The following is a 23,640-nucleotide window of genomic DNA, read 5'->3' on the forward strand; positions in this document are numbered from 1 at the left end:
CCTCTGATACAGTCTAATACTGTACATGGAAAACCCTAGTCAATTACTAAGCCAGTAGTCAGATTTACCACCCACCTGAAGGCGAGTCATCCACATAAATAACGTAAGGTTTGTTAGTGAAAGAACAAATGACAAATTTGGAAATTTGTATTTTTCCCTAACTATACAAACCTGTTGTTATTTATATACATTGTCCCGCCATCAATTGTCCCCAAAAAATCCTGCCTGTAATAAGAAAGGGATGTATCTCACCAAGCTGTGAGTAGATATGGGTGGCGGGGTACCCCCCAGCCAACCCCTACCTACCCACTACAGTGGTTAGGTAGGGTTGCCACATTTTAAATTCTAATGGCTACCTTCTAACTTGCTGAAAGAATTGATAGAATCATGTGATATGCCACGTCATCCACATAAGTAACATGAGGTTGTTTAAGAGCCCCTACTTTAGGAAGTGGAGGGATATAAGGATTACTCCGTCTACTACTTTGCAATCTAGTTGTCTTATATTGTGACTATGATGTTGACCTGCAAGGGTTTAGCACCAGAAGCGTTGAAATAATTAAAGAATTTGTGGCTCTGTGAGAAGCTTTCAAATCTGTACTGCGCAGTGAATTTTTAGAATCCTTACTGAAAGAAACACCATTAACACTAGACCCAACTTAGGGAGGGAGTTAGGGTAGGGTTGCCAACAGGCTGGGTAAGAATAGAATTATCTCTTTAAAGAGGGGATTCACAGTGGTTCTGAACTTTAAGAAAGAAGCTAGCGATGCCAAGAGCTTATGAAGCTCATCACTATTGAAAGTTGGCTGATGGAGGGGTGTCATTATCATTGTCATTTCTGCTGTAGTCAAATAACTTAGTCTTCCCTGGCTTTTCCCCCTGAACTAACTGCAATTTTCCTTTTTGCTTTGAACTGTTAACTTGATCGGAAACTATTGAAATCTACTTTTCCAGGAAAGGTACCATGATGGAAACTCACTTTTCACAATAATTATTGCCCCCCCCCCACACTACATAAAGGGTGTGTTTATCATGATCTAGAAACAAATCTTGTCCACACTCCACACAGTAATCACTAACAAAACCTTGGGAAGAAATCTTAACATGCAGTAATAAGCAAACAATCTGGAGACTGTGATCACAACCAACATGACCGAGACCCTGAAAAGACTAAGATATTGGCGCGTCAGTTACCATTTACCGCTAGAATGTTCCTTCCTTTACTAAGGGCATGTACAGTATTTTTGAAGGGATAGAAAATGGGAACATTGAATTTAAACATTTTCTTTCACTGGTAAGTGTCGATTAAAACGATCTTCTGGAGAAGAAGCAATGAATACCAGGGGAGATTCATAGAAATATTTTTGTAAAAGAACATAGGAATTTGACATGGATATTAAATGTTTTGTTTGATTGCCTTTAACTTGACTTACCCATTTACAGCACCTCCAATACGTAATGGAAACGTTTTCCCCACTGAAGTTTCGCATACTTCAAGTACAATTAGGATTAGTTTCCGAGAAAATTATTTCTTAAATAAGAATGGAAATATAACTGGATATAGTGTCATTGTGGCCGAAGATGCTGACAAAGTCTCTGATAACCTTGAGTTGCCTGGATGGAAAGATGTTCAAGGTTATAATGTTTGGCCTCCATATCAAGTAAGCTATTGGATTTCATTTATTTTGGGTTTAGTGTAGTACTTTGGACAGTCTTTGTATATGAAATTTATGGAGAGATTTTACAGATACTTCTTTCATACCATTACTGTCTAGTTAACATTTTTTAACCAGTGGCAAATTTTTCAGGTAAATGAACCATACTATCCATTCAATTCAACAGAATATGTAGAATTTGTCATTGGAAATGAAAGTGATTGTATGAAAGCAGAAGGGTACTGTAATGGCCCCCTCAAACCTGGAACCAGATATAGAGTCAAGATTAGAGCTTTTACTACAGACGTCAAATTTTCGGATACCCGCTTCAGTGAGCAGATAACAACAGGCAAGTTCAGTTTCACATAGCTGATTATCAAATAATTGAAATGAAAAGGCTGATGTCAAAGTTATAACCCAATATTTAGCGATTTACTCAGTGCAAACATAGATTTCAGCAAGAAAAAAAAAGCCTAGTTTTAATATTCATCAAAATTTCAGTTGGGCAGCATATTTAAAAGATAAAAGAATTTCATTAATAGTCAGTCAGCTTAGTCCTGCAAGAAAATACATGCTTTCATTTTGACATGAGAGAGAGAGAGAGAGAGAGAGAGAGAGAGAGAGAGAGAGAGAGAGAGAGAGAGAGAGAGAGAGAGAGAGGATGTCTATTTTTCATTAGCATCATATCAAATATTACTTACAGTTTAATGTATGTATGAAACTCTTTTAATAATTTTCATTATTAGAATTACTGTACTATGCAAGGGATTTATCACTGAATAGTTTACATGGATTAGCTATAAAGCTGTCATGTATATTTGTTTGTTTTACATTACTGCATTGTGCAGGGAGGGAAACGGGTCAAAAGCAGGTGCGAAGAAGTGAAAACGGGATGCGCGCAGCAGTAACATTGTGCTTATCTCCACGTTAAGGATTGTAATTATGAAATCAAAATATGTAAGCTTGGTTTCCATTAAAGTGATGGTGAGAAAAGACTTACCTTTTAACCATATTAATTACTTCACTGTGTAGGAAAAAACTAATCGTCAGAATTTCTAATAGGTGACTTAGCATCTTATTTTTTAAAAAATTAATTTTTATAGGATCCTCTTTTTATTAATCTTAATATTCACAATACATTATTTTGTGGAATATTAAAAATGGGACTGATTCTATGCATTTTTAAGGGAGAAATGTGCCTTCAAAGTGCATTAAAATGACAACATATTATTTTATGTTCTGATTTACAGGGCAGAATGTATAAATCTGTCAGATGTCACTTGGGAGAAATTTATTGGTTGAATTATTGTAATTAGTGCACATTTTGTATTGCCTCTAGGCATTAAAAAAGCTCATAAATATCTTCAAGAAATTCACTATTTTTTTAATTACCGATACAATGTCTGTTATCTACCATTTGCTTTTCAGATTCTGAAAGTGGAAGCATTGTCATGGCTGTGGTAATACCGATTGTTGTCATAATACTGGTTATAGTAGCTGTGATGACAATGAGACGCATATCGTGTCGCCTCCAAAAAAGAAGTTCAGATATTGATCTGGGGCTCCCTGATATTAAAACAAGGTACAGTATTGAGTTGAGCATGTTTTATTTTCCTGTATATTATTCATTGACTATACCACATTAAATATAAAGAAAGTTTTGATAATTTTTTCATGAGGATAATGTTTAAAATTATCAGAGTAGTGATGTCACAATTGTACTAAAATTGCTTAAAAAATATTTTTATTGACAGGAGGCCAATAAAGCTAAAGAACTTTGAAGCCTACTATGAATTCATGTCAGCAGACTCAGATTACCGTTTTGCTGAAGAATATGAAGCCTTGAAGTATGTTGGACATGACCTACCAAGAACTGCTGCTGATCTCCCTGTGAATAGACCTAAAAACAGATTCACTAATATCTTGCCTTATGATATCACAAGAGTAAAACTTCAACCCACCGATGATGAGGAAGGATCGGATTACATAAATGCTAATTATGTTTCTGTAAGTTATTATTCCAGCATACCTGAATTGGTCACACACATTGGTAACCTTTTCATTACATAATTCTTAGTTTTACAGTGTAGTACAGTTATCTGTGATCCATTCCATGGATAATAGGAGCTTTAAACTCCACAAGTGTTTTTTTTTTTAATATTCTCTTAGAACCGTTATGGTACTTTGAATGAAAAATTTACTAGACCAATGATTATATTGTATACACACATACAGACAGAAAAACATGTAGGCAATTAATTTAATTATTCATTTTTTGTAATAAGCAGAAGTAATTTCCATTTGGATAAATTGTTACTTCAGGTTAGAAGATAATGAAGTTCAAATTCATTATGAATTTTTGATAATCTGATAATTTTCTTATTTGTTAATAAAAACAGTTGCACATTTTTAAACTAAGCTATTTGAATATTTGATTACATGATAACATGAAGTATGTTAATTCCAACTCAATAATCATTTTCCATTTTAGTTTGAGTGGTGTTTACTACAGATAAATTAAATATTTCTTTACAGTCAGTCAGTTCATTAGAGTTAATCTTCAGTTCTCAACATTGAAAGGTCCTTACTTGTACATACTGTAGTTTATTTAATCAACCTCTACAAGAAAAATGTGATGTCCTATTTTTCAAAGTATGAAATTTTCCAAGAAAAATGTATCTTCATTTTTAAATATCTATTTCCAATATTTAAACATGAAAAGGTCTGCACATTGGATTGTAACGATAAAGCAGATGATAAAAATAATAATGTATGTATTTTTAGTTTACGTTTTCAAATACAGTAGTATCTTTTTTTTCAGGGCTACAATTCTCCTCGTGAATTTATTGTTACCCAAGGTCCATTGCCTTCAACTTGTGATGACTTCTGGAGAATGTGTTGGGAAAGCAATTCACGTGCAATTATAATGTTGACACAGTGCATAGAGAGGGTAATTATCTTATATAAAAGCCTTAGGACCAGTCGATGCATCATACTGTATAATATATTTTTCTTAAAGTTTCCAACTAGAAATTTCAACACATTGTCTTGTTTCTTACAGGGAAGAGAAAGGTGCCACCACTATTGGCCATATGATAGGAGACCTATATATTATGGTGACATAAGAGTTGCCATTGTTAAAGAACAACAGTTCCCCGACTGGAATATTTCTGAATTTAATGTTTCTAAGGTAAGCAGTCATATATAGTACATTAAACCCCTAAAGGTAAATAAGGGATTTTGACAAAGGAAAAATCTATTTCTGGGTGAGGGACCTGTGTCGCCCAGTGAAAGGTGCTATAAGGAGCATTTCACGGAACGACACAGGTTGAGCCCAGAAAACTAATATTATAAAACTGTTAATATGTTATTAATCAGTATAAGAGATTTGACTTCAGAATACATGAAACTAAAGGTTTTTAGATAGTAGTTTTTCATAGTAATATGGACTTATGATATTATATCTTTCCTGACCAGGGGGAGGTTTGTCGAATAGTCCGTCACTTCCATTTCACCACGTGGCCGGATTTTGGAGTTCCAGATCCTCCCCACACTTTAGTTAGCTTTGTACGAGAATTTAGACAAATAATAGGACCTGATCCAAAACCAATTATAGTGCATTGCAGGTAAGGATGTAAAATATTGATATTATTTCTAACTCATCAATAAGGATCATTATAAATATTTTTTCAATCTTTCAACCCCTTTGATTCTGTATTATTTATTCTCTATAGGTATTTTTTCAGCACAATTTATCTATAAAATAATATGGGTAATGGAATTACCATATAAGGATTATTTTCAACTGTAGAATTCAAATAAATAAGATTTCTCATCCTCCGAAGGTATTTAGTACGTTTATGGGTTGTATTTATGAATTTGGGTTGTTGAGCTAGGCAATAGAGCCTGTGAAGCCCAAGTTAAACTAGGAGAAAACCCAGCAGTTGTACTATTAAGTAGAAGCTAGAAGAGGTTGGAAAGCAGGAAGGAAGAGAGGAAGCAGAAATAGAGGTAAAGTAGAAGGATATAAAGTAAGTGCAACAAGGGGCAGAGGTTATGCTGCAAACCCCCTTAAGTAATACCAACAGTATTCCACATGTGATGCACTAATGGCACCACACCCATATGTATATATTTAGAAAAATTTTCTATATAGGATAATATGGAAAACAGAATTTTTGACATCTTAAAAGAAATAAAACCATGTATTTGAGATGGATAAAAATTGGAAATTTGTATTATACTCACCTGATGTTCATATTGCTTCTCCAGTAACTTAATCTATCAACATTTACCCCTAATAATTTTTTTTCTAAAATCCCAGTTACTTTCATTTCAATAGACATGCTTCTGGTAAATAATTATGACACACTAGCAGTTAATTACAAGAAGCAAAGCATTGGGGCCTCTTTGTAATTTCAGTTTAGAAGTTGAATTATAACCATCCTCTTGACAGCATGAGTCAGTGGGAAGGAGGATGGGTATCTATATGAACATCAGGCGAGTAGCGTAATAAGAAATTTTAATAAAATTCTTTGTATTTCTTTGAAACTCCCATGATGTTTATACTGCTGACTCTCACACTCTGTTGGAGGTGGAACACCAGTTAAAGAAAGGGATAGGAGGATCATAGAATAATACATTATAAAATAATTAGAATTCTAGGTTTATCTGGGCTACATTAATATCAACAAACCATCCCTACAGTGCATGACTTCAGATTAATTCTTATGAAGAATTTGAAATATTTTGAAAATAAGAAAATCATCAATCAACTGAACTCGAGAAGTTACAAGACCGCATCACCAGCTGCCACACTGGGAACTAGATATCAATCTCGATAATAAAACCAGGGATTCCTCGAGATCATTTTTAGCAAATGCGACCATGTTACACCATTAATCTGCCGCTAAAACTTTTCAAAGAAAGATTTCTGCAGTAATTCAAGGCTTTTATAAGATTTGTATCCAGATTTTCATAGTTTCTGGGACGAAACTAGAAATAACATTGCATTTTTGGACTGAAGACGATTTGAAATTCTAATTCCACATAACAAATAAAGGAACACTACCTTTAATGTCTATAGTTTGTCCATAAAATACTAAATAGCTCTTATTGGAAAATAATCTATTTTCTGATGAAATGATTGTAACCATTTCCAAAAAGGGTAAGTGAAAAAATTTAAAGACTCTAGTTTTAAAATTTTTGCTCTTGAACGAAAGCAAAAGAGATAAAATCATCTTATACTCCCAAAGTCTACCTTAGAGAATAGTGCTTGCAGCTTATTATGCAATTATCTTATGCTAATGCTAATCAAGAAAAGTTTTAATCCTTAACTTTATATATGAAATATATTCTATCAGTTTAAAAGTAAAACCTTTGAAATACTGAAAATCACTTCCAAATGCCCAAAAATACTCTATTACTGTAGGCTTTTAAATTCTAAAAGCTTAAAACACAACTGCTGTCATAGCTGAAACAGATGCTAAAGTACAAAATTAAGCATTGATCTATAATCCTTAAAGGTTAAGATTGAAAATTCTTTTCATTAAAGGACAATGCAAAAATTATAACCATTATACTATCTAATTCTAGTTATTTATACATTCTTAAATTAGCACCCTTAGAAATAAACATGGCTGTGTTTTTAATGCAAAATAATGATATACTGTCTTTTAATCCATCCAGAGGGCTGTAAAAACCCTTGGTTCTGAGAATGCGATGGATAGTCTCGAGTTGGTTAGAAGAAACATAGATGGTTTTTTTTCTTTTTTTGTTTGATGAATCACATTTGAAATTTGTTATTGACCACATTGGAATGTACGGCAACCTTCTTGGACACCCTGGAAACAGAGGCCACAGATTTGCATACCATTGCCCTTGTGGCCAGAACGGAGTGGCTCTATTAAGAGTAATTTTGCAGTTATGAAGAGTTTGTTTCACACCTGCTAAATCATGGAAAATGATGGAAACTGTTAAGATCATGATTTGTCTATCATGTAACCAGGCATCAATTTTCTATGTTAAGGGATCCAGAACAGAAGGATAATAAGCCTTTATCTCTGTTCGGTGTCATTGCAAACATAACTATACACTGACGACCCCACCATTTCCAAGTTCTAGACATGGTACTGACAGATGTGGTGACCATTTGTATGAAAGAACTTGACTCTTTCTGCTTAGCTGAAGGTTTCATTTACTTCTAATCTGATAATATAAAATACTTCCTAGAGAGGCACTGTAAGGCCTATGTACTCCTCACAATATTTCCATAGTAAAAATTGTCCACAGTACAAAACACAAAGAGAATGTGGATCAAGATCATCCAAAAGCAATTTCTATGTGCAACAGCGCACCGATTGTTTAAAAAAATCTGGAGGAACTGATAGGGTTGACTTACGATATCCAACTAAGTGACTATTATATCAATTAAATCTATGTCTACAACAGATTATTATTATTATTACTTGCTAAGCTACAACCCTAGTTGGAAAAGCAGGATGTTATAAGCCCAAGGGCTCAAACAGGGAAAATAGCCCAGTGAGGAAAGGAGACAATGAAAAATTAAATATTCTAAGAACAGTAAAATTAATATAAATATCTCCTATAAACTGTAAACAAGAGGAAGAGAAACAAGATAGAATAGTGTGCCCGAGTGTACCCTCATGCAGGAGATCTCTAACCCAAGACAGTGGAAGACCATGGTACAGAGGCTATGGCACTACCCAAGACTAGAGAACAATGGTTTGATTTTGAAGTGTCCTTCTCCTAGAAGAGTTGCTTACTATAACTAAAGAGTCTCTTCTACCCTTATTGAGAGGAAAGTGGCCACTGAATAATTACAGTGCAGTAATCCCTTGGGTGAAGAAGAATTGTTTGGTAATCTCTGTTGTCAAGTGTATGAGGACAGAGGAGAATATGTAAATAATAGGCCTCAATGTGTATTTAGGCAAAGGGAAAATGAACCGTAACCAGAGAGAAGGATCCAATGTAGTATTGTCCGGCCAGTCTAAGGACCCCATAACTCTCTAGTGGTAGTATCTCAATAGGTGGCTGGTGCCCTGGCCAACCTACTACCTAAAAATAAAGGAAGAAAAAAAGTAAGATATTCCCTTAGAGACTGTTCCACCATTGAGGAACATGTTTGTAATATTTTCTTAATCCTAAAACACACAAAGGCTGATACAGCCCCGGAAGCCCTTGTAAACTCGACTGGTCTTTAAAAAGGTAGTCAAGGGATAAAAAGCAACTAAAAATGATATTTTGATTATAAAATAAATTTTTGAATATACAGTGATACCTCGGTACTCGACCATAATCCGTTCGAGATCCGTGTTCGACCTCCGATTTGTTCGAGTACCGAATTTTTTTTCCCCATAAGAAATAATGGTATATATTCTATTCCGTTCCCAAGCACTCGAACAGGCCCAAAATATTAATAAAACGTGTACCTAAACAACAATAATTATCTAAATGTGTATGAAATTGGTCAGAAAATCCTATAAAACAATTTTAAACCATTTACTGTACTAAAATAAAACAATTTTAAACCATTTTCTGTACTGTAGTGAACATACCTTTGAGCAGCGGTTCGATGGCATACAGGGATGGATGTGGAGAGGATGGAAGGGGGAGGTTACTGCTTGGAAGGAGAGTCCCCTTCCATGATGTGGCGGGGTAGTTCTCCTTCAGGAGTTGTTTCTCTCTCCAATGAAAGGGTGGGCAGATCTATTTCAGGGGTTTCTTCTCTTCTTTGTCTCTTCTTTGGAGGAGAAACAGGCTTTGATGTAGCAGCTTTCTTTTCTTTTGTGAAAAACTGGTCTATTGTTAATTGTTTCTTCCTCCTCTGCAGTATTCTTCGAAAATGATACATGACACTATCATTAAACATATGCACTGCCCGGTTTGCTACTGCAATTTCTGGGTGGTATTTTTCAGCAAAAGCCTGCACATCTGCCCACTTGGAACAAATTTCATTGATGAGAGAACTTGGAACATCCTCCCTTACCTCATCCTCTTCTGAAGATTCCTGCTCCACAATCAGATCCTGCTGCTGTTGTTGTTGCAGGTGCAACAATTCCTCCACAGTCAACTCGGTAGAATGGCTTTCTACAAGCTCATCAATATCATCCTTGTCGACCTCAAGCCCCAAACTCCTGCCCATGACAACAATTTCCTCAACGACATCAGTGTCATCAGAAATTACAGGGGTAGCAGTGCTTGGACCCGCCTCTGGTTGGAAACCTTCAAACTCCCTCTCTGTGACACATGATGGCCACAGCTTACGCCAGGCAGAGTTCAATGTCCTATAGGTCACACCTCGCCAAGCTTGGTCAATCATGTTAACAGAGTTGAGGATGCTGAAGTGTTCCTTCCAGAATTCCTTTAGGGTCAACTTCGTGTCACTGGTCACTTCAAAACACTTTCTGAAAAGGGCCTTGGTATAGAGTTTTTTGAAGTTTGAAATGACCTGTTGGTCCATGGGCTGGAGTATGGGAGTAGTATTGGGGGGCAAGAATTTGATTTTGATAAAGCTGTATTCTTCTTTCAAGTCATCCTCGAGACCTGGAGGATGTGCAGGAGCATTGTCCATAACCAGAAGACATTTCATTGGCAAGCTCTTTTCAATGAGGTAAGCCTTAACCTGGGGGGCAAACACTTCGTTTATCCACTCAGTAAAGAATTGTCTTGTGACCCAAGATTTAGTGTTCGAGCGCCACATAACTGGTAGTGCACTTTTACAAATATTATTTCGTTTGAACACCCGGGGGTTGTCCGAGTGGTACACTAACAAGGGTTTGATCTTGCAATCGCCACTTGCATTTGCACACAGCAACAATGTTAGCCTATCTTTCATTGGCTTGTGACCTGGCATCTTCGTCTCGTCCTTGGTAATGTACGTATTGGCTGGCATTTTCTTCCAAAATAACCCAGTCTCATCACAATTAAAGACTTGTTGTGCGATCAAATTTTGTTCATTTATGTACCGATCGAATTCCCCCACGTATTTATCGGCTGCAATTTGATCCGAACTAGCTGCCTCCCCATGCCTAGTAACACGATGAATACCTGTTCTATTACGAAACTTTTCAAACCAACCCCTGCTCGCTTTAAATGTAAATGAATCACTTTCACTGGTACTCGGACTTTTCTTCACTAATTCTTCATAGATATGCAACGCTTTTTCACAAATGAACGCTTCACTAACACTTTCCCCGGCCAACTGTTTTTCTTTAATAAATATTAAAAGCAACTTTTCCATCTCCTCAATCACTTGTGGCCTTTGCTTAGTTACCGCCGTAACTCCCGTTGCAACATTCGCCTTCTTAATCATTTCTTTATGCTTTAAAAACGTAGAAATGGTCGACTTCGCCATTCCGTATTCTACCGCTAAATCGGACACTCGTACACCATTCTCATATTTCGCTATGATTTCCTTCTTCAACTCGATCGTTGTTCGCACTGTTTTCCTCTTCTCCTTCCCCTTAACACTCATTACTTTCTTGGGACTCATTATGAAAGCTAAAAAAGCAATTAAAAGCACTGAAAATCACTAAATCACAACGAATGCTGATCGTGCGTTGTCTGAGTGACGCTCTCGAGAGAACTGATGCTTCCCGAACAAGCGAGAGTGGCCGAGATGGCGCGATCATCACAAAGCCCATGCGGTCGTCACGTGTTCGGCTGGTCGAGTACCGAATTTTTGGTCGAGCACCGCAGCAAAAATTTCTCGAAAATTTTGGTCGAACTCCGAATTGTTCGAGTATAGAGTCGTTCGACTACCGAGGTATCACTGTACTTACCCGGTGAATATATAATAGCTGACGTCTCCGACGGCTCGACAGATTCCAAAAAACTCGCGAGCGATCGCCGTGAAGGTTGCGGGTGTGCCCACCAGCGCCGACTATCGGCCAGATACCGCATATACTTGTCAATTTCTCCAGTTCTTCTCAGTCCGCTGGGTCTCTATCGGGGAGGAAGGGAGAGCCTTTAATTTATATATTCACCGGGTAAGTATATTCAAAAATTTATTTTATAATCAAAATATTTTTAAATATTAAACTTAGCCGGTGAATATATAATAATAATAGCTGATTCACACCCATGGTGGTGGGTAGAGACCAGTATTAATACAATAAAGGCGTATATGCTCAAGAGTTTTTGACAACTATTCAAAAAACAGACTTAAGTATAGGTACCTGGTAAGGAAGCTGACTCTGATAATTACTCTGCCTCATTAGTCCGCTATCCTCACGAAGCCCAGCGATCCTCTTAGGATGCTGAAAGACTCTCAGGAGCTGCTATATCCAGGGTGAACACCCCTATAACAGGACCTCATCAATACCCTTAATCTGGGCGCTCTCAAGAAACAATATTTTGACCACCCGCCAAATCAAAAAGATTGCGAAAGACTTCTTAGTCTCCCGTACAACCCAAAATAAGATTAAAAATTTCAAGAGTAGATTAAAAGGATATTGGGATTAAGGGAATGTAGTGGTAGAGCCTTCACCCACTACTGCACTCGCTGCTACGAATGGTCCCAGTGTGTAGCAGTCCTCATAGAGTCTGGACATCTTTCAAGTAATATGAAGCGAAAACCGACTTGCCTCTCCAAAAGGTCGCGTCCATAATACTTTTAATGGATCTATTTTGCTTAAACGCTACAGAAGTTGCTATCGCTCTAACTTCATGAGCCTTGACTTTAAGTAAATTATGATCCTTCTCACTTAATTGAGAGTGTGCCTCCCGAATCAAAAGTCTAATAAAATAAGACCACGCATTCTTAGACATGGGCAAAGAGGGCTTTTTAACGGAGCACCATAAAGCCTCTGAACAACCTCATCGCGGTTTAGTTCTGGATAAACAAAATTTAAGAGCTCTAACGGGGCACAGCACTCTTTCAACTTCATTCCCCACAATCTCAGAAAGACGGGATTTCAAATGATTTAGGCCAAGGACGAGACGGAAGTTCATTCTTGGCCAAAAAACCAAGTTGAAGAGCGCATACTGCTTTATTAGCGGAGAAGCCGATGTTCTTGCTAAAAGCATATATCTCACTAACCCTTTTAGCCGAAGCCAAGCTCACCAAAAAAAGTGTCTTGAGGGTAAGATCCTTCAGGGAGGCTGATTCTAATGGTTCAAACCTGTCTGACATAAGGAACTGTAGGACCACGTCCAAGTTCCAAGCAGGAGTCGAAATATGACGCTCCTTGGAAGTCTCGAAAGACTTAAGCAGGTCTTGGAGATCTTTGTTATTAGAAAGATCCAAACCCTTATGCCTGAAAACAGAAGCTAACATGCTTCTGTAGCCTTTAATGGTGGATGCAGAGAGGGAGCGACCGTTTCTCAGATAAGGCAGAAAATCCGCAAACTGCGCTACAGAGGCACTTGGAAGAGGAAATAGAGGAGGACTTGCACCAGTCTCTAAATACCTCCCATTTCGATTGATAGATCCTGATGGTAAAGGATCTTCTAGCCCTCGCGATCGCTCTAGCTGCCTCCTTCGAAAACCCTCGAGCTCAAGAGTGTCTTTCGATAGTCTGAAGGCAGTTAGACGAAGCGTGGGGAGGCTTTGATGAAATCTCTTTACGTGAGGCTGTCGCAAGAGATCCATCCGTAAACGGCAGACTTCTTGGAACGTCTACCAGCCATAGAAGTACCTCTGTGAACCACTCTCTCGCGGGCCAGAGTGGAGCAACCAATGTCAACCTGGTCCCTTCGTGAGAGGTGAACTTCTGCAGCACCTTGTTTAGGATCTTGAAAGGTGGAAAGGCATAAACGTCCAGGTGAGACCAGTCCAGCAGGAAAGCGTCTATGTGGGCTGCCTCTGGATCTGGAGCTGGAAAGCAGTAAGTCGAGAGCCTCTTTGTCAGTGAAGTCGCAAAAAGATCTATGGTGGGTTGACCCCATGTCATCCATAGCTTCTCGCACACAGTCTTATGCAACGTCCACTCCATGGAGATGACTTGTCCTCTTCTGCTGAGGCAGTCCGCCAAGACATTCATTTTTCCTTGCACAAATCTCGCCAAAGGAGAGATGTTACTTGCCTTAAATGGAGTTCCTTCTGATCCGTGGATCAAAGACCCGAGCATTCCAGACTGTCCAGTGGAGCTCCCTAACCCAAATCCGATGCATCTGAATACAACACATGGTTTGGGTTCTTGATTGCAAGAGAAAGACCTTCTCGAAGTCTGATGTTGCTGTCCCACCAAGTCAGACATGTCTAGACTGAGTTGGAGATTGGGAAAGAGATACTCTCTAAGCCCTTCTCCTTGTTCCAATGGTTTAGGTGAAATTGGAGAGGGCAAAGGTTGAGTCTCCCCAGAGAGATAAACTACTCCAGCGATGAAAGAGTTCCCACGAGGCTCGTTCAAACTCTTACAAAGCAACTGTTTTTCTCTTGCAAGTGAAGGACTTTTAACAGAGCTTGTTCCATTCTTGTGGGAGACAAAAAGGCCCGAAAAAATCCGACACTGTATCTCCATTCCCAAATAAAGAATAGTCTGGGATGGAGTACTGTAAGTTACGACTTCTCTACGTTCACTATGAGACCTAGCTCCTTGGTTAGGTCTAATGTCCATTAGAGGCCTTCCAGACAGCGATTTAATGACGACGCCCTGATTAGCCAGTCGTCAAAATAAAGGGAGGCTCTGAATCCTCCAAAAAAAAAATGTAGAAAGCTTGCTACATTTTGCAGGGGCCTTGTAAAAACAAGAGGAGCAGGAATGAGGCCGAAGCACAGTGCTCGAAATTGGTACATTACTTTCCCGTCCACAAACCTCAGATGTTGTTGAAAGTTTGGATGAATCGGGATGTAGAAGTATGCATCCTGAAGGTCGAGAGAGACCATCCAGTCGCCTTCCCTTACTGCTGCCAAGACAGATTTGGTAGTCTTCATCGTGAACTTTGTCTTGACAATGAACGCATTGAGCGCACTTACATCTTAAGTACTCCTGCAGTGAACGTGGCTGCCAGATCATTGGAGCCATCCCTGATAGCCTTGTTCATGCATGACATAATTGTATAGCAATACGTTGACAACTGGAGAGACCTTCTTACTTAAGGCTCCCAGTGACCAATCCAACAAATAAAAAACTTCAAACGCTCGAAAAAACTCCTAACAGGAGATGGTCTAGCTCTGAAGCAGACCATAAAATCTTGGAGCGTCTCATGGCTTGGAAGAACAAGAGAGAACTGACTTCGTAAATGTAGGAGTCGAAGAAAGTCATGCCAAGAGTAAACTCAGACAGCGGAGCAGCCATTACAAAACGAGTAGGACAAAATTTCACTAAAGAAATTCATAATTAAAAAACAAGGGATTGTTGGACCACCCTAGGTTACTCCTCTTCTGAATGACTCCCCAAAGGTACATTAGTTGAAAGGGGGTCATCTACTTCTTCAGAAGGCACATCATCTGATAAATCTAAAGTCTTGCGAGAAGGAGATTTATATTTAGAATGACGTGAAGGAAAAGCCTGACAGGCTACATCAACTTGTATATGAACAGAAGTTAAAGTTGGAGGGTCGATGTCACGTTGTGACTGCAGAGAATGTTATTCTACTACACGTCGTGACAGAAGTAACTGACGTTCAAACGTCCCGTAGTAACAGCGGTGACTGCTGTTCGATGCTATATCGTGACTACGATGACTGACCCTCGACGTCACGTCATGTCTACGGTGTCTACCGCTCAACGTCACGTCGTGTCTGCGGTGTCTGCATGTCAACGTCACGCTGTGACTGCGGTGGCTGACGTTCAAAGTGATCAAAGTTACATCGAGATTTATGCTCCGCATCTCACTTAACAGCAAAGCTGTCACTAGAGATAACGTCAGCGTGGCGTAACAAAGCTCGTCTAGAAGGTTGAAGACCCGAATCACGTATCCCAGAACCGTGACGTACAAAAAGCAAAGGATCCTTTCGCACAGGAACAGGATCGAAAGCTTCTATTGAAGAAGAAAGCTTTAACAGCATATCTAACTTCGGATCAACCTGTGACTGCAGTGGCTGACGTTCAAACGTCACGTAGTAAACAGCAGTGACTGCTGTTCGATGCTATATCGTGACTACGGTGACTGACGCTCGACGTCACGTCGTGTCTACGGTGTCCACCGTTCAACGTCACGTCGAGTCTGCGGTGACTGCAGCTCAACGTCACGCTGCGCACTCTGAATAGATCGTGACGTCGGAAATGTCTGTACATGAACGTCATCGCTATGAACGGGACTCTCATGATAACTACAGCTAGGACGTTGAACTTGTTCTGAAGGAACTAATTAACGTTTCAACCGTCTCGAAACCTTACGCCAAGGTTTTTAAAGAGACGAATCATCGGAAAACGAGGAGAACTTCGTCTCTCCTGTCTTATGGCAAGGACGTGCTTGCCGAGCAACGTCTGATACCTTTGAGGGAACGTCTGTTCGTTGGTTTACACTCCTCACTCCCTTAGGTCCTACGACATTCCTTCTCCCTGGTGCAGGGGAGCCTGAAAGAGGTCTCGGACTAGGCAAGTGACAAGCACGAACAAACGAACCCTCCGCAACACAGAATATGTTGTTTTGCACTTACTTCACTGATATCGTATTTTTCAATAATTTCACATTAAACATGAATAAAACTGATTTCTACCTGAAGCACGCAATTCTCCCTTACATCAAAAGGTTAGAATTGCGAAATGAGTCGTATAATGTAAGCACATTAGTACAAAATGAAACACACATGCAAAAATCAATAAACATATACATATATATCAAATAAAATGGAAATATATAAAGTTAAAAAGATCAGTGACTGGGGAGGAGACTAAACACTAGTTCACTAAGGACTACGTTTTCAATCTCTCACCGTACAGTGCCTTGGGACGAGAATAAAAACTAAAACGTTTTATCCTCTCCCCCGTACAGAGACTTGGGACGAGAGTAAAAAAAAAAAAAAAACTGAATCGAGAACGTTACTCACTCCCAAACTCCTTGTACAGAGACTTGGGACGAGAATAAAGATCGGATCGTTCTCTCTCTCTCTCTCCCTCCCCGTCTCTCTCTCTCTCTCTCTCTTGTCACTCACAAGAGAATGGACCACTCACCCTTCGTCAATAACAGGTTATTTGACTAAAGGAAAAAACTGAAAGGACTAAGAAATTGAAAATTAACAAGTTCCTTTAAATTAGTATCTAAAACACTTCAGTTTGAAAGAAGAATGAACAAAACGTCAAAATCGATTTACTCTTTCTGCAAAGTGAAACCGTGATTCTCTCTTTCTCTATCGTAACGATAGAGCGCAAACTGCGTAGCATAAATAAACCAAACGTTAGTTCATCTTTGAAAAAACAGCACGAAGACTATTCAAAGAATATATTTCTTAAAATATTTTCTAAAAAATATTCATTTCATCACTCTTACAGAGCAACTGTTTTAAACTAAACAAAAATAAAAGTTGAATGGGCTCAACGTTGTTTAACTTCGTTTTCCAAGTTAGGACCGCCTACAAATTATAGGTAAAGGCCGCATATAAACAAAAACATAAAATTTATCTTGATGTTTAGTATAAATGGAAAGCTAATCGAAGAGGCCTAATAAAGGCGGGTGAGATATAAAAAAAAATATATATAGAGGTAAATCTATAAATATCAACAATAATTTATAAAGTGATAAAATAATTACTAAAAGCCTTTAACACACTTCCGTACACTGAGGGAAGGGTCGGCCATCTTTTCTCTATGGAAAAACCAGAGATTAAAAAAAAAAGCAAGGGCAAAACACTTTTCCTCTCCTTTCAAAAGCATTTCTTTTGAAGATAGTATTGAATAATCCAACACGGCAAAAGCAATAAAACCAAAACCAAGTACTTCACCAATTCGGTCGAAAACTCGAGGTCATAAAGCGAGCGGAACCAACTTGTCGACAAGACCGATAGAGAAGAACTGGAGAAATTGACAAGTATATGCGGTATCTGGCCGATAGTCGGCGCTGGTGGGCACACCCGCAACCTTCACGGCGATCGCTCGCGAGTTTTTTGGAATCTGTCGAGCCGTCGGAGACGTCAGCTATTATATATTCACCGGCTAAGTTTAATATTTAAAATTAGTTATTGTGACCTAGCCTTATTTAGGTAACTGGCTACTTGAAGTAACCGATGAATAGATTAATCATAATTTGAAGTTAAAATCTTTAAAAAAATCTATGTACATATGTCAAAAGATTTGAAAGAATTCATCAAGGAATTTGTTAGAGTAATCTGTAATTTTCTTGCTGATGGGTTCAAGGGCAGGAAACAGATTGTAATCCAGGGCTAGATTGGAAACAATTCATCTTGTGGGATAGAAGGCTTTACCAGAAATAATACGCACTAGCAGTTAGTGGCAAGAAGCAAAGTACCAGGGCCCCTTTGTTATTTCAGTTTTGATTGTCGAATTATACCCATCCTCTTAACAACATGCGTCAGTGGGAAGGAGGGTGGGCATTTGGGGTAACAAATTTATATTTGTTCCAACACAGAGTACTTACCTAGAACTACTTTCTTAGGAGTTACTGGTAACTCTTTCCCAACCGACCAGAATTTTGTGTAGTTTACCCTATTCCCGTTTTCTATGGGGGTAACCTCAGGCGGAGTGATACGCGCCCTGAGGCGACCCGGGGTCGGAGAGCGTGCTAGCTCAGGTCGTGCTCCTCAGTAAGTTTCTGGTCGCGACGTGATTACCATCTCGCCACGCTCTCTCTTACCCAGTGCGACCCTTTGTGTCTATCACGCGGTCCCCACGTGTCCTTACCCTTATCCTTTCCTCTGTGTCCCTGTGTCTCTTGGTGTGTTAGTGTTTCGTTATGGAGCATCCCCGCCGTTGCCCTGGGCCTGGGGCCGGTAAGTCTTGTGGGGCTTTCCTCTCCAAGCCCGAGGTTGACCCCCACTTGCTGTGTTCGTCATGTAGGGGCCAGGTGTGCTCCCCTACCACCACGTGCTCGGAGTGCGAGTCCTGGAGCGAGATCCAGTGGGTTCTTTATAGCACGAAGAAGAAGAAGGCGGCCAAGAAGTCGCCCAAGAAAGCCAACGTGTTTTCTTCTTTGGTGTCTCCAGATGCCTCGTCGGAACGAGGCTCCCTTCCATCTTCCCCTACCCAGAGTAGGGGACGAGGTAAGTCCATTGCGGGGAAGCGACCCATTGCCCTTCCCCAGGAGTCTGAATTGTCTGTGGGGGAAGATTCTGGTGTGATACAGGCATGTGAGGGGCCTGAGGGAGGTGCGGGAATGTATGTGGGAGACAAGGTCCTGGTGCCCGCAAGGCCCGTCTCTACTGAAGACCCTATGTGGGGGAAGTCGGGTGCTACCGCTTCCCCAGCGTCATGGGTATGTGTTTCAGGTGCTTCGGCCGCCGGGGGAGACGCCGAGAAAGGAAGTTCGTCTAATTCGGACCCCGCCATTTGGGACGCCCTTCAGGTCACCCTTCAGACTAGAGGAGGAGTTCGTTCATTGGTTCGCCCGTAAGAAGGTGCCTCGGTCTCCCCCGCCGCCCTCGTCAACGCTCCCGCCCGTCTTTCTTCAGCCCGCGACACCAGAGATTCGACATGGAGTTCCCCCTGCTGCGTTGGACGTCTGAGGCGAGTCGGCGGATTCCCTCTCCTCCTCCTCGTCCTTGGATTCATCGTCATCGGAGGACGGAGCCAAGTCCACGAAGAGGAAGCGGGAGAGGTCCCGGAAAAAGAAGAAGTCCCGCTCCCATTCCAGACAAAACAAGAAAGAGTCCAGACCCTCCAAGAAGAAAGCTAAAAGGAGTAGATCGAAGGATTGGGTGAACATCACGGTGCCCCGGAGCGAGCTGTTTAAGGTTACCACAGCCGCGGCTGCTTACGGTTGGCTCCCTAGAGCCTCATCTCCACCGTCTCGCCCCTCCTTCTCCTCCTACGGACCAGAGTCCCATCAGGGGAGGTCGATCCAAGCCCACCGTGACGCGCCTAAGTCCACGAAGGCCTCCGCTACATCAACCCTGTGGAGGGAGGCGCTCCACCAGATGGAGGGCGTGGCGCCAGCCGCGGGCACCTTGGCTGACTTCATTAAGCACTAAGGGCGCCCGGCGGCCCGAGATTATCCCACGGACACGAGAAACCCCGCAGGGCAAGGTAATCCCATGACGGATACCTTCGCCTCTGCGAGTCCGCCCGTGCCACGGGCAGGCCCGTCTAACGTTACCCCCCCCCCACCGTCACCGAAGATACTCGTGCGGAGGGACTGGTGACGGAGGCCCTAGTAGAAGGAGGAGAGTGCTCATCGGATGACGTCTCCTCCTATCGCAAAGTGTTGGCCCTCATAAGACGACACCATCGGCTAGATGAGCCCAAGCCCGCGACGGAACAGACCTGGCTCTCCGGACTCAGTAGGCTTGTGGAGAATCCAGCGCAACAGAAGCCCTCCTTAGCTCTACCCTTAGCTCCTGACGTCAAGCTGGGTATGGAGCACATAGACAAATTCTTGGACGGCCTGGCAGATGCCCCTAGGAGCCAAAGTTCCTCGAAGCTGCTCCCAGGGCTAAGGACGCAGAAGAGGTTCTACGTACTAGAAGGTCGCCGTGGGGGGCCCCGCGCAGTGGAGTCAGCCATTACCTCGTTGAACCAGGGTGCCGCTGAAGACTGAGCGTCCACGGCCCCGGTGTGCTTTTCCCCTACGGAGACTTCCATGATGGAGGACATGGCTCAAGACTTGGTTTACGTGTCCTCCTGGTTAGACTGGTGGGCCTGCACTTTGGTAGGCTTTCAGTCGTCACATGATCTCTCCCTCCCAGAGAACCAGTCCTTATTGAAAGAGATGATTAGCTCAGTGGGCAAAGCCCTAAAGTTTTTATCTTATCAATCTCTCTCCCAGGCCACCAATTGGGTCCTGAGGAAGAGGGATACAGTCCTCAGCAAGTTAGTGAGGAATCTCCCCGACCAGGAAGCGAGAAAGTTGAGGAATTCGAGGTGTGGGACGAGTCAATCTTCCCCCTCAAGCTAGTGGAAGAGACGATGGAGAGGGTGAGGAAAATGAAGGACGTGGGAGAGCATAGACCTCCCCCCATGAGACGCCCACCACACAGGAGACCCTCTTTGGACGTCCCTCACTCATCCCGTGCATCCCCTGCCCAACCCAGAAGAGAGGCTTCTTCGGACCCTTGGCTTCAAGCAACACGGCCCCTCAGTCAAACCTTAGACCGTCCTTCGGCAACTCAAGGAGAGGTCGGTCCGGCTGCTCCTCCAGAAGGAGATAGGAGGCGAGGCCCCCTACTCCTACAGGAGCCTCAAGTAGGGGGATGCCTCAAACACTCTTGGCAAGCATGGAGGGATTACGGTGCGGATCCCTGGATAGTGACAGTCCTGACGGAAGGTTACAGACTACCCTTCCTAGCAGAACCTCCCCCTTTCATTCCGGCCCTACAGGCCGAGTGGATGATACCCAAGGACCCCTTGAAACGGGCGGCGTTGCAAGAACAGGTATCGTCCATGATCTCCAAGGGAGTGTTGGAACCAGTCGAAATCCCGGCCCGGGGTTCTACAGCAGGCTCTTCCTGGTGGAGAAGGCGACAGGGGGGTGGAGGCCAGTAATAGACCTGTCGGCCCTCAACAAGTTTGAGGCGAAAACCGACTTCAAGATGGACACTGCGAGGACAGTGTTGGCCGCCTTGAGAGAAGGGGACTTCATGATATCCCTGGATCTCAAGGACGCTTACTTCCAAATCCCCGTTCACCCCTCCAGCAGGAAGTTCCTCAGGATAAAGTGGGATACCCGAGTCCTGCAATTCAAGACCCTTTGCTTCAGACTGTCGACAGCCCCTCAAGTGTTTACAAGAGTTTTCACGACGGTCTCCGTATGGGCACACGAGCAGGGCATCCGTCTGATCCGATACCTGGACGATTGGTTGCTTCTTTCAGCCTCAAGGGAAGAACTGAGGGAGCAAGGCGCAGAGTTGCTCCGTCTCTGCAAGGAATTGGGTGTCACAGTCAACTTAGAAAAGTCCCAGTTGAGTCCCACCACCAGGATGACTTACTTGGGGATGGTCCTGGACACCCGATTAGTGAGAGCCTTCCCCTCATTGGGGAGGTTGGAACCCCTGGAGCGAGTTCTGCAACCCTTCCTGACGGACCAACCCAGGAGGGCCAAGGATTGGCAGAAGTTGCTAGGCCACCTAGTGTCGTTAGAGAAGTTAGTACCACAGGGGAGACTCAAACTCCGGGCAGTGCAATGGAACCTGAAGGAACACTGGACCAAAGGCAGAAATCCTCACAAGGTGGTTCTGGTCTCCCCAGAAGTGAAGGTGGTCCTACAGTGGTGGCACGACAGAACGAACACCGAGAAGCGGATGCCCTGCGCACCCGACCCTCCGGAGGTGCTATTGTTCACGGACGCATCGAGGGAAGGTTGGGGGGCTCACCTACTCGACAAGTCGACAAGAGGAAAATGGTCGTGCGAGGAAGCAACGCGACACATAAACATTCTAGAGATGATGGCCGTACTGAGGGCGAGTCAGGAATTCGTTCACCTCCTCTGGGGGAACACCGTGGCGTTAATGTGCGACAACGCCACGGTAGTAGCCTACGTAAAGAAGCAAGGGGGTCTAAAGTCGAAGGAGCTATGCGCGTTATCGACAGAACTATTAGAATGGGCTGCAAAAGAAGGGATCGAAATCACAGCAAGGTTCATCCCAGGAAAGAAGGACGTCCTGGCAGACGGCCTCAGCAGAGTAGGCCAGGTGATAGGGTCAGAGTGGACTCTACACCCGGGAGTAGCTCGAGCAGTCATACTGAAGGGAGGCTCTCCGGTAGGGGACCTTTTCGCCACACGTCTGAACGCCCAGCTCCCCGTGTTCTGTTCTCCAGTCCCAGATCAGTCAGCGGCGTTCGAGGACGCCTTCCAACACCCTTGGGACGGCCTCGATATGTACGCCTTCCCTCCCTTCGGGATGATCAGGCAAGTCCTCAACAGGGTGAGAACAACAGCCAACCTCCAGATGACTTTGGTTGCGCCTTGGTGGCCGGAGAGAGAGTGGTTTGCGGACCTAAAAGAACTGGCCCTTCTTCCTCCTTGGCCGCTTCCAGACAGGCCAGGCCTCCTTCGTGAGCCCCACTTCCGAAGGTTTCACGAAAACCTTCGGTCCTTCCGCCTTCACGCGTGGAGGTTATCGAGCGGCTCCGGAAGAAGGATGGATACTCATCAAGGACCGCGGCGAGGATGTCAGGTTACTTAAGGTGTTCCTCAATCGCAGTCTACCAGGCAAAATGGGCAGTCTTCTCAAAATGGTGCACTTCCCGGGATATCAAACCCTTGGGGGCTTTGATTCACGACATAACGGACTTCCTGGTGTACCTCAGAGACGATGTGGGCTCTTCCATTCCAGCCATAAAAGGAGTACATGCAGCATTAGGTCAGGTCTTCCTCCTAAAGGGCATTGATTTAGGAGCCTCCCGACACATCTCGATGCTCATCAGGAGTTTTGAGCAGTCATGTCCCCCACAAGAGGTGAGGGTACTGCAGTGGGACCTAGCTAGAGTACTCAAAGCCCTGTCAGAACTGCCCTTCGAGCCCCTCAAGGACATCCTGGATAAGGAACTCACCCTCAAAACAGTCTTCCTCTAGGCCCTGGCTTCGGCAAAGAGAGTTAGTGAGTTACACAGACTATCATACGAGGTCTCACACTCAAAGGGGTGGCGTAAGGCTTCGTTTAAGTTCGTTCCTAGCTTTGTGGCCAAAACACAGAACACGGATTGTTAGGATTCTCGGTTCGAGGGCTTTTCGGTGCCAGCGATCCCTCGGTCAGACAACCCTAAAGACTTGCTCTTATGCCCGGTCAGAGCAGTAAGGAAATACCTTGAAAGGACATCCAGGCTCCGACCTGAGATCAAGAGTTTATTCGTTTCGACCGGGCGGGTGAAGAAACCAGTCTCCAAGAATTCAATCTCCTTCTGGCTACGCCAAGTGATCAAGAGGGCTTACGATGCTTCAGGAACCCCTCTCTCAGGCAAGCCAAGGCC

General features: G+C 42.6%; 1 protein-coding gene across 1 annotated transcript in view; it reads left to right on the forward strand.

The window, feature by feature from the left end:
• Positions 1-23,640, forward strand: part of LOC137624319 (tyrosine-protein phosphatase 10D-like) — a 112,568-nt gene that overhangs the window by 38,549 nt on the left and 50,379 nt on the right. The window contains exons 4-10 of the mRNA XM_068354981.1: positions 1,444-1,661; positions 1,809-2,004; positions 3,084-3,237; positions 3,410-3,662; positions 4,477-4,605; positions 4,717-4,845; positions 5,133-5,281. Coding sequence (XP_068211082.1) covers positions 1,444-1,661; positions 1,809-2,004; positions 3,084-3,237; positions 3,410-3,662; positions 4,477-4,605; positions 4,717-4,845; positions 5,133-5,281 — 1,228 coding nt within the window. The remainder of the gene's footprint in view (positions 1-1,443; positions 1,662-1,808; positions 2,005-3,083; positions 3,238-3,409; positions 3,663-4,476; positions 4,606-4,716; positions 4,846-5,132; positions 5,282-23,640) is intronic.

This window comes from Palaemon carinicauda, chromosome 31 (genome assembly GCF_036898095.1).
Source record: "Palaemon carinicauda isolate YSFRI2023 chromosome 31, ASM3689809v2, whole genome shotgun sequence".
NCBI classification, from domain to species: Eukaryota; Metazoa; Arthropoda; class Malacostraca; order Decapoda; family Palaemonidae; genus Palaemon; species Palaemon carinicauda.